Source organism: Euleptes europaea, chromosome 2 (genome assembly GCF_029931775.1).
Source record: "Euleptes europaea isolate rEulEur1 chromosome 2, rEulEur1.hap1, whole genome shotgun sequence".
Lineage (NCBI taxonomy): Eukaryota > Metazoa > Chordata > Lepidosauria > Squamata > Sphaerodactylidae > Euleptes > Euleptes europaea.
The window spans coordinates 132,286,100-132,297,466 of record NC_079313.1 but is presented as its reverse complement, the minus strand read 5'-3'; the positions used below and the strand labels follow the sequence as shown (position 1 = coordinate 132,297,466).

At 48.5% G+C, this 11,367-nt stretch overlaps 1 protein-coding gene across 1 annotated transcript; it reads right to left on the bottom strand.

The window, feature by feature from the left end:
• Positions 1 to 1,942: 1,942 nt before the first annotated feature.
• Positions 1,943 to 9,344, bottom strand: BIRC7 (baculoviral IAP repeat containing 7). Its single transcript, XM_056867656.1, has 7 exons — positions 8,720 to 9,344; positions 8,207 to 8,306; positions 7,540 to 7,621; positions 7,385 to 7,430; positions 5,397 to 5,585; positions 2,992 to 3,063; positions 1,943 to 2,142 (listed from the first exon to the last, which is right to left on the bottom strand). The coding sequence occupies exons 1-7, from the start codon at positions 9,342 to 9,344 to the stop codon at positions 1,943 to 1,945; spliced, it is 1,314 nt and encodes a 437-aa protein (XP_056723634.1).
• Between the last annotated feature and the right edge of the window lie 2,023 nt (positions 9,345 to 11,367).

Here is an 11,367-nt window from a genome sequence, read left to right as displayed (position 1 = left end):
CTTAAAGGTAGGGAAAAATAGGGGTATAAAAACCAACTCTTCTTCTGTTTTTTCACACACCCTGTAGATTGCTATGCACAAACTCAAAAGCTAAATCTGCTTCTTGACGGACAAACAGACAAGAACCGGCAGCTGAAGCCTCAACATCACACAGCTCTTCCAAGCATTTAGTATCGACGAGCCCCAAAAGGTAAAATAAAAATTTATTCCAAAAGTGTTCAAGTCAAAAAGTAATTTTTTTAAAGACCAAGCTGCTAAATAAGCGAGACACAATGTTACTTGGTTAGGGGTTTGGATCAGGTACGAAACGACTCAGGTTTTTCAAAAAATGATCTGAATAATCCTCCTGAAGTCACGGTTAAGCGTAAAGACGGGGGAGGGGGCCGGGAAAGACATCTGAAGCTGGTTCCTCTGCCCCTTCTGCAGTTGGGGGGGAGGGGGTCGTAGCAGCCACAAAAAGCATGCACAAAGAGGGGAAAAAAGTTCTGAAAGCAAATTTCCAGAGGCCTCCAGGTAGCCGGCTTCCATTTGGAAACTTCTTGAGTCAGTGTATCCTCAGGAGGAAGAAGCATCAGCCTTGGGAAATAGGGAAAGAAACACTGTTGGTTAGGTATTCCAAGTTGCATTAGAAATGCATTCTCTTTTCCAGAAAGCTTTACTTGCAGCAACCATCTCACATCCAAAGGGAATGAATGCCATTTTAGCTGTCCCACACGTTTACAATTCCATGCACCTTAAAGCAGGGCAGTTGCCCCCAGAACATCTGAAGGGCCATCTCTAGCATTGCCAACCTCCAGGTCGTGGCTGTAAATCTCCCACGAATGCAAATGATTTTCAGATGACAGAGATCAGTTCCCTTGAAGAAACTGGCCACTTTGGCAATTGGACTCTACGGCATTGAAGTCCCTCCCCTCTCCAAACCCCACCCTCCTCAGGCTCCGCCCCCAAAATCTCCAGGTATTTCCCAACCCGGAGCTGGAAACCCTACTTATGACCCTGCTTGCCAACTACTGTTATCAGGCAGCCGTTTTTGGCTAGCCTACCACTTAGGGAGACCCATCTGGCATCGACCAGAGCCCAGGGCCTTTTCATCGTGGCTCCGGCTCTGTGGAAGGGGCTCCCTGAAGAGGCGAGAGGAAGCCCCTCCTCGGAGGTCTTCGGGAGCCACCCCAAGGGTTTGAATGGCAAGGATAGATCTACACTGCAATCCGGGGCCAATTCACACAGTCCTTTATGTGTCCAGCTGCCAGAAGCAAAGAATAGGAGAACCTCAGACTAACTTGTCTTTGTTAGATGTTAGAGTGCATTCTATGCCTGTATTGGATTATTTATTTATTTACAGATTTATATCCCACCTTTCCTTGCCAGCGTGGTGCAATGGTTCAGAGCGGTGGATTCTAATCTGAGGAACTGGGTTGGTTTCCCCACTCCTACACGTGAAGCCTGCTGGGTGACCTCTCAGCCCAGCCTACCTCACAGGGTGTTTGTTGTGGGGAGGGGAAGGGAAGGTGATTGGAATCTGGTTTGATTCTTGAACACATGAAGCTGCCTTATACACAATCAGACCCTTGGTCCATCAAAGTCAGTATTGTGTACTCCGACCAGCAGCGGCTCTCCAGGTTCTCAGGCAGGGGTCTTTCACATAACTTACCTGCCTAGTCCTTTTAACTGGAGACACAGGGGATTGAACCTGGGCCCTTCTGCATGCCAAGCAGATGCTCTACCACTGAGCCACAGCCCCTCCCCTTCTTCCTTAAGTGGTAGAGAAAGCCAGAATATAAAAACCAACTCTTCTTCTTCAAAAAGAAAGAGCCTGATACAAGCGGCGCCTTCCAATACACACAAATGCCAGTCATTTTGCAGCGTTCAACAGGGATGCTTGCATAAACGTGAGCGTATCAAGCAGAGGACTATTTTCCCCACTACTCACCCGATTGCCAGTTCAGGACATGAACGCCCTCATAGTATCCCGGATGGTTCCTCTGCAGATCGGGCAGCGCCGCAGATTGGGAGCGCAATCAGCACACACCACTAAGTGGCCACAAGGTACGAGCACAATGGAAACCTCTTTGTCCATGCACACTTTGCACATGCGCTCCTCCTGCAGACGGCGCAGCTGGTCCTCCACGTTTGAGGCAGATTCTAAGAAAAAGGAGAGTTTGTGAGGCAGCCTTAGGACACCCATAGATTGCACTGGGCTAGGACAACTTGGCGTTGCAGATTTCCACTGTGTCGGAAATGGCTGAACTGGACTCGGGAAATATGATTTAAGGTCTTTTATGCGTGGCTGTTTCCCTCACCATCACCCCTCCGACGACTTAAATTAAATCAAAAGAGTTTCCGTCTAGACATTAGGAAGAATTTTCTAACTGTTAGAGCAGTTCCTCAGTGGAACAGGCTTCCTCGGGAGGTGGTGAGCTCTCCTTCCAAGGAGGTTTTTAAGCAGAGGCTAGATGGCCATCTGTCAGCAATACTGATCCTATGGCCTTAGGCAGATGATGAGAGGGAGGGCATCTTGGCCATCTTCTGGGCATGGAGTAGGGGTCACTGGGGGTGTGGGGGGAGGTAGTTGTGAATTTCCTGCATTGTGCAGGGGGTTGGACTAGATGACCCTGGCGGTCCCTTCCAATTCTATGATTCTATGATTTCGGGTCTTGGTGTCGTTTCCCCGTGTTTTCAAATGCCGAGATAAAACAAGTCTTTGAAATCGTGGGCAAAATGCGGGGAAACACATGGGGAGAGCGAGGTGACCTCTGATGGCATGCGTCATCAACACAAAGACCCAAAGTCATCGGAGGGGTGACAGCGAGTGAAACAGCCATGCATAAAAGACCTAAGTCTCAGTTCAACTGTGAACTTAGAGTAGGGGCCCCCAATGTGATGCCCATCCACACCTTTTCTCCAGGTGAACTGATCTCTGTCGCCTGGAGATCTCCAGCCACCACCTGGAAGTTGGCAACCCTACCTGCCCCAGAACTCCCCTCTCCTCACCTCCTTCACTGGGCTGTTTGGGTTCTGCCTCTCTTCTCATCCTGCCCGGCTCTGGTTCTCTTTGAGCTGGCTCTGTGCAAGAGAAAGCTGAAACGCATTATTGAATTAGAGGCCCTCCTCAAACAAGCAGGTTCCCTAGGCCAAGTCAAACGTCTATGATACCTCAAGCAACTGAAACAAGTTGCAATTCAGCTTTTTTCTTTTTCTTTCAAGAGAGTTTTCAAGTTTCTAGTCCTTATGGCTGTGAAGATATGCTCCAGCACATTGCTAAGAACCTCAGAAGCAAAAGCCGCCGTGGAAGCAAATTTCTAATGATTGGGGTGTGGCTTTAATGCCCTGGGTTGCTTTTTGACCCTCCCTGCAATATGCAAAACCACACTAACACAGCAGAAATTAAGCAAATCACATGATTTGTTCAGGTTGAAGATAGAGTTGCCAACCTCCAGGTGCTATCTGGAGATCTTCTGTTATTACAACTGATCTCCATCCGATAGGGATCAGTTTACCTGGAAAAAATGGCCACTTTGGCAATTTGACTCCTTGGCATTTAAGTCCCTCCCCTCCCCAAACCCTCCCCTCCTCAGGCTCCATCCCAAAAATCTCCAGGTATTTCCCAACCCGGAGCTGACAAGCCTAGCTGCAGAGTACTGTTTCTTGGCAGACTGTATGGCCTGGGTGGAGTGGGCACGCGATGACAGTGGCTATTCCCAGTGGGTGAAAGACCAGTATAAGACCATAAGAAAAGCCCTGCTGGATCAGACCCAGGCCCATCAAGTCCAGCAGTCTGTTCACACAGTGTCCAACCAGGTGCCTCTAGGAAGCCCACAAGCAAGATGACTGCAGCAGCATTGTCCTGCCTGTGTTCCACAGCACCTTATATAATAGGCATGCTCCTCTGGTCCTGGAGAGAATAGGTATGCATCATGACTAGTATTCGTTTTGACTAGTAGCCATAGATAAGCCCTCTCCTCCATTAACATCCTCCACTCCCCTCTTAAAGCCTTTCAAGTTGGCAGCCATCACCACATCCTGAGCCAGGGAGTTCCACAATTTAACTATGTGCTGTGTGAAGAAATAGTTCCTTTCATCTGTTTTGAATCTCTTGCCCTCCAGCTTCAGCAGATGACCCCGCGTTCTGGTATTATGAGAAAGGGAGAAAAGCTTCTCCCTGTCCGGTCTCTCCAAACCATGCGTAATTTTATAGACCTCTACCATATCTCCCCTTAACCGCCTTCTTTCCATGCTAAACAGCCCTAAGCCTTTTAACCGCTCCTCATAGGGCCGTCGCTCTAGCCCCCTGATCATTTTGGTTTCTCTTTTCTGCACCTTCTCAAGCTCTGCAATATCCTTTTTTTAGGTGTGGTGACCAGAACGGTACACAATATTCCAGGTGTATGAGAGAAGCTTTATTCACTATTCCTTGTCCAATTAAGGCCAGCATGGAATTTGCCTTGTTCACAGCAGCCGTGCACAGGGTTGACATCTTCAGCACACTGCTGGCAGGATGTGATCTGGCAATGCTAAACTCTAAGGCAGGGGTGGGGAACGTCAGGCCTGCGGGCCATTTAAGGCCTGCGAAATCATTTGGTCTGGCCCTTCGTGGGTCCTGGCAGATCTCTAGCTCAGAAGGATCTAAGACTGGCGATCCGTCCCCTCCCGCAGACAGGAAAGGCCTCTGTTCAAGGCATATGTGAGTTTGTTTTTCCCCCTTGCAGAAGAGTCATTAGCTATGGAGCTGCTAGGACCGCCCAAGAAACGGTGTTAACCCTTTCCCACCCAGGCCATGGAGAAACGTATTCCCTCTGTACTACAAGAGGGCTGGGGGCAGAAGTGGCGACAATGGAGGGGTTAAAGGGGGCAGGGCCAAAATGCGTGTGGGCGAGTTCTTAGCCAGTGTGTCCTCATTTCTCCCTGCAGGCAGAGGTAGCACGAGCCAGCTGTAGAATTTGGCTCCGACAATGAGGAGCAGGAGCAACTCCAGCGTGCGGCTGGATGGCTATGCCCGGCTGGTGCAACAGACCATCCTGTGCCATCAGGTGGGCGAGTACGCCACTGGTTGGATGCCTGACCCCTTGCCAGCACCGGAGTGGGGGGCATCAGGAGCAGCTGCCTGCTCGGGGCTTGGTCGGCTAATTTTTAAGTTGATAATTTTGTGTGGCCCACGAATGATGTTATAAATATCCAAATGGCCCTTGGCGGAAAAAAGGTTCCCCATCCCTACTCTAAGGCCATGAGCAACACTAGGAGGCCTTCATCTTGCCACTCTCTGTAAAACAGAGATCATGCCAGCCTCCCTACCATACAGGATTGTTCTAAAGATGTTAAAGTGCTTTGAACGCTACGGAGCCCTGTATAAAAAGGCAGTCTGATTATCTTCCTTTTAAAAAAGGGTACGGGCATCATACCTCTCGACGACTCTGCCTGGATGCCTTGATCCTGCACTGCCTCAAGCAAATCCAGTACCAGTTCAGACAAAGATGAATAACTAGCCCCCGTCTGCTGGTATTTGTTCTGCAGCAAACCTGTCACCAAGTTCTGGGGAAAGCCCATCTGGAGGGCACTTTGCACCATGGAGGTCAGCTGTGGGGAAGAGTCTGTAAAGAGATATGCAGAGGGGTAGTAGGCATGGAGATGCTAGCATTGGTAATGAATCCCAGATCTCTATTTAATCCAGGAGAATGCACACTCTTGAGCTACATTATTAGTTGTAATTCAGCAGGCTTTCTTTCTAATCTCCCTTCTTTTACAAAGGAATTTCAAAAGGGAGATTAGAAAGAGAGCCTGCTGAATTACGACTAATAATGAAGTTCAAGAGTGTGCATTCTCCTGGACTTAATACAGATTTGGAATTCATTACCAATGCTGATTTCTCCACGACTACTACCCCTCTGTATATCACACCTCTGCAGAAGTGCAAACAACCCTGACACACATATACACATGAAGCTGCCTTATACTGAATCAGACCCTTGGGCCCTCAAAGTCCTTATCAGTTTCAGTCACCTTTAATGGCATGATAATAAAATAGTAGTCGCAAAAATACATGAATTTCCATACTCACAATTCAACAGTGTAACTAAAATTTAACCTTCAATTTTAAACTCATCGGCGTTAGATGCTATAATAATACGTTCTCCCGAGCGACAATAATACGTTCTCCCAAGCGACAAGTGGAAAAACCTGAGACTTAAGAACAAGAACATAAGAAAGGCCCTGCTGGATCAGACCAAGGCTCATCAAGTCCAGCAGTCTGTTCACACAGTGGCCAACCAGGTGCCTCTAGGAAGCCCACAAACAAGACGACTGCAGCAGCACCATCCTGCCTGTGTTACACTGCACCTAATATAATAGGCATGCTCATCCTATCCTGGAGAGAATAGGTATGCATCATGACTAGTATCCATTTTGACTAGTAGCCATGGATAGCCCTCTCCTCCATAAGAACATAAGAATGGCCATGCTGGATCAGACCAAGGGTCATCAAGGCCAGCAGTCTGTTCACACAGTGGCCAACCAGGTGCCTCTAGGAAGTTTACAAACAAGACGACTGCAGCAGCATTGTCCTGCCTGTGTTCCAAAGCACTTAATATAATAGGCATGCTCCTCTGATCCTGGACTAATAGCCATGAATACCCCTCTCCTCCATGAATATGTCCACTCCCCTCTTAAAGCCCTCCAAGCTGGCAGTCATCACCACATCCTGGGGCAGGGAGTTCCACAATTTAACTATGCGTTGTGTGAAAAAATACTTCCTTTTTAATGTCCAGCACAGCTGTCACCAGCACCCATTTATGTATTCTTTCCCAGTATCTATAGATTGCCTTGGTTGATTTCATTATTTATTTGTTTCTTTACCCTTTATTTTGTTTTTGATAACAATCGCCAGGAATTCTGCCACATGTTCGGACACAGAAGGTATCCTATCTGCTAGTAAAAATCTGATGCCATCACATGATGAGTCTTTTGAAGACATAAGGTGAGGGTTAATTAGTTCTAATCATCGTTTGTGCTACAAGGGACAGCATAAGAGAATAGTCAGTATTGCCTACTCAGACTGGCAGCAGTTCTCCAGGGTCTCAAGGGGAGGTCCTTCACATCACATGAACACATGAAGCTGCCTTATACTGAATCAGACCCTTGGGCCATCAAAGTCAGTATTGCCTACTCAGACTGGCAGCGGCTCTCCAAGGTCTCAGGCAGGGGTCTTTCACATCACCTACCTGCCTAGTCCCTTTAACTGGAGATGCCGGGGATTGAACCTGGGACCTTCTGCATGCCACGCAGATACTCCACCACTGAGTCACAGCCCCTCCACACCTTTTGAATTAAACAAGATAGTGCTTCTTGGATCGCAGCAGTAAGAGGGGAAGCTACAAATTATGCAAAAGCCTACCTTCAAAGCTCGAGGGTTGTTGCTCGGCCTGGTTCGAGGGGTCTTCCTGAAATCACCACAAGATTTGCATCATTGATGGAAGGGTAAAGACAACGGAACCTTTCCCCAATTGTCCACCGGCAGCAAAACCTGTGTTCACACACAGAGGTACTCACTGAAGACGCAAGAGCACTAAGATAAGATTCTTGAACGCTGTTTACAAAGTCTTGCCCTCTGGACTGTAGCAGGAATTTGCACCTGAAAAGGAAGGGGGGCATCCCAAGTTAGTCACAGATACCCTTGAAGGGTCACTGAGCTTAGCTAGTTCCCGGCTAAGGCACCCAAGAAACTGGAGCAGGTGCAGAGGAGAGCTCTCCAATACACCACAATGTGCAGACTGCTGAATTACAACTAATAATGAAGGTTCTCCGGGATTTAATAGAGATCTGGGATTCCTAAGAACATAAGAAAAGCCCTGCTGGATCAGACCAAGGCCCATCAAGTCCAGCAGTCTGCTCACTCAGTGGCCAACCAGGTGCCTCTAGGAAGCCCACAAACAAGACGACTGCAGCAGCATTATCCTGCCAGAGCACCTAATATAATAGGCATGGTAATCTGAGACTGGAGAGAATAGGTATGCATCATGATTAGTATCCATTTTTACTAGTAGCCATGGATAGCCCTCTCCTCCATGAACATCCCCCACGCCCCTCTTAAAGCCTTCCAAGTTGGCAGCCATCACCATATCCTGGGGCAAGGAGTTCAGCTACCTCCAAGATGCGCCTGAACCTCTTGGACCAACAAAAGTCCTATTAAAAATATGAAACCCAACACATAAGTTACCTTGGAAACCATTTAGCATGCTCCATCCAGGGGTCGTCGCCACGTTCCCAGTTCCTCAAAGCACCATCACAATGGAAGCAGCGCACATAATCTCCATCACCTGAAAACAACCATAGTTTTGAATCATAAGAAAAGCCCTGGTGGACTGAATCTGGGACCTTCTGCATATCGCACAGATGCTCTACCACTGAGCCACAGCCCCTCCCCTAACTAGCACACATGTTCCAGTGCATACCTAACCTCACTGGTAGATAAAGGACTCCCTCTCCCTTCTTCACCGGCAGAAGAGCAGATTGGATCCCACCCCATAATATTATTGTATTTATATGCTGCTAGGGTTGCCAATCTCCAGGTACTATGGAGTACCTGGAGATCTCCTGCTATTATAACTGATCTCCAGCCCATAGCTATCAGTTGTGATTCTGCCTTAAATGGGAGAGAAAGTCGGCCTATAAAAACCAACTCTTCTACTTCTGCTTGATTTGGTATCCAATACAGAAATGCAATTCTTACCTGTGTAAAAGAAGCCTGCTCTGGCCAATGACTCAGGAGACACCTGAGCATAGTACGGCCAGGTGTCAAACGTCCCCAACCGATCCCCTTCCATCTCCATGTCCGGATATTCCGGCGGGCTGTCCACGAGGGCTTCTTCCATGCCCAAACTTTGCAGCATGCCGAGAAACTGTCCGTCCACGCAGTCTAGGAGCTCCCTGTCCGAGCGGCCCTGCCGGCTTCCCGCAGCCTTGCCCCGGATAAAAGGACACCGTGGGAAGAACTTCTTGTGCTCCGCCACAGGGTCGTCCTCGGCCAGCCACTCGTACAACACCCCGCCGCAGCAGAAGCACTCCACTCGGTCGCCGGGCCCTACAAAGAAGAAGCCAGCCGCAGCCAGGTCAAACGGAGAGACGGCGGCGCTGTCCGGCCAAAGCTGGAACGTCGCTAGCCGCATGGCCTCTGACCTCATGTTGGGCTCGGACAGGTGCGGGTCCCTGCTTCTGGGACCCCCCCGAGAGGAGTTATCCCCCGGAGAGGAGTTATCCCCCATTTCCAAGTTCCTAGAGAGGAGGTTAGTCAACACACGGCCTAATAGTTGGGCTCCCGTCGCAATGAGACGATCCCTCACGTTGTCAGCCTGCATCCTTTGGGCCTCGCGGGCTCTGCCCACGGCGGGTTCTGGAAAGCTTCACAGCTCAATAGCCGGCAGGCGCCTGAACGGCAGACAAACGGGGTTCTCTTTTTTCTACGGCCAGCTGACGGCTATTGACACCGCTGCTGGGACAATTGCCGCTTTTCTGCTTAATTCTTCTTCTGCCTGGACAGGGAAGAGAAAGAATTGTCACACCGGGTCACATGGAAGCCCGGATACGGGCTTCCCCAGGAATCTGACAACAAAGTTTTGACAAGGACGCAAGTTAAAATGTAGCCGTCACGTGGGTCACTTAATGCAGGACAGAGAGCAGAGAAGAGTCCGTCCAGTTCTCTGTACATTCTAGGTAATGTAGACGTTTCTGACATTGCATGTCTTGCCTCCCTTAAAGGCCAATTTTAATAACACTTATATTGTGTTGTAATGACAAATACCCATAAGGCACACATTCAAATACCCATAAGGCAGACATTGGCTCTTGCTGTTTTAGAGCCAATGTGGTGTAGTGGTTAAGAGCAGTGGACTCTAATCTGGAGAACCGGGTTTGATTTCCCACTCCTCCACATGAGCGACGGATGCTAATCTGGAGATATGGGTTTGAGTCCCCACTCCTCCACATGAAGCTTGCTGGGCCAGTCACAGTTCTCTCAGAACTCTCTCAGCCCCACCTTGGGCCAGTCACAGTTCTCTCAGAACTCTCTCAGCCCCACCTACCTCACAAGGTGTCTGTTGTGGGGAAGGGAAGGCAAACGTAAGCCAGGTTGAGACTCCTTAAAGGTACCGAAATTCAGAGTGTAAAAACCCACTCTTCTTCTTTAATGCAAGTAATAAAAAATTAATTACAAAATCAACTTTAAACAGAGAGAAACACACAAACCACAGTCAAAAGAGGAATTTATGGAGGGTAGCCTTGTTGGTCTACAGTTGGAACAGGTAGATCTGGGTTCTGTAGCACCTTAGAATCCAACAAGATTTGGGGCGCATAAGTACGGTTGCCAACCTTCAGGTGCTAGCTGGAGATCTGCTGCTATTACAGCTGATCTCCAGCTGATAGACATCAGTTACCTGAAGAAAATGGCCGCTTTGGCAATTGGACTCTATGGCATTGAAGTCCCTCCCCAAACCCTGCCCTCCTCAGGCTCTGCCCAAAAAACCTCCTGCCGGTAGCAAAGAGGGACCTGGCAACCCTCGGCATAAGCTTTCAAGAGTTAAAGATATCTTCATCAGATATCTTTGACTCCCAAAGGTTTATACCCTGAAAATCTTGTGGGCCTCCTAAAGTGCTACTGGACTCAACCCTAGCTCCAAAAGAGGAACAATGTCCATATATTGCACGACACAGATACTAGAGAGCAATAACAGTGTAAAAAGGCAAATACTGGTCTACATAAGAAACTAAGAACAGCATAGGTGTGGAATTAAACATTGTTAAAGACCAAAGCAAGCTTCGCTAGAATGTGACTAGAAAAGTTTGCACAGTGACTATGTTTCATTTTACTAAAATTACTGGAGTTTTACATCTCATATCTAGGAAACAAGATATCCAGCGTTAAACAAGAAGGAAGCAGCACTTAATTGGAACAGACGGTTGCCTTTTGACATGTAATTTGGTCTTTAAAACAGTCCACGTAATGTTATCAATTATGGTTAGGAAACTCCCTTCCCCCAATAAAAGCAGCCTAAAGGAAGAAATGGGTTCCTGAGGGCATAGGGTTGCCAGGTCCCCCCTCTCCACCGGTGGGAGGTTTTTGGGGTGGAGCCTGAGGAGGGCGGGTCGGGACTTATGCCATAGAGTCCAATGGCCAAAGAATCCAATGGCCAAAGCGGCCATTTTCTCCAAGTTAACTGATCTCTATCGGCTCCAGTTCTCTCGGCTGGAGATCAGTTGTAACAGTGGGAGATCTCCAGCTAGTACCTGGAGGTTGGCAACCCTATACAAATAGGCAGGCAGTGGTGATCCACCTCTAAACATCTCTTGCCTCCAAAGCCCTGCAGGGTCACCATGAGCTAGCTA

What these genes read in the sequence shown, in the direction of transcription:
- BIRC7 (XM_056867656.1), bottom strand. Translation starts at nt 9,344, where the DNA reads ATGCAGGCTGACAACGTGAGGGATCGTCTCATTGCGACGGGAGCCCAA. An exon ending in TTAGTGCTCTTGCGTCTTCA is followed by an intron (nt 7,431 to 7,539) that starts GTGAGTACCTCT and finishes TGGTGATTTCAG; the next exon opens with GAAGACCCCTCGAACCAGGC. An exon ending in CAAACAGCCCAGTGAAGGAG is followed by an intron (nt 2,143 to 2,991) that starts GTGAGGAGAGGG and finishes CCTTTTTCTTAG; the next exon opens with AATCTGCCTCAAACGTGGAG.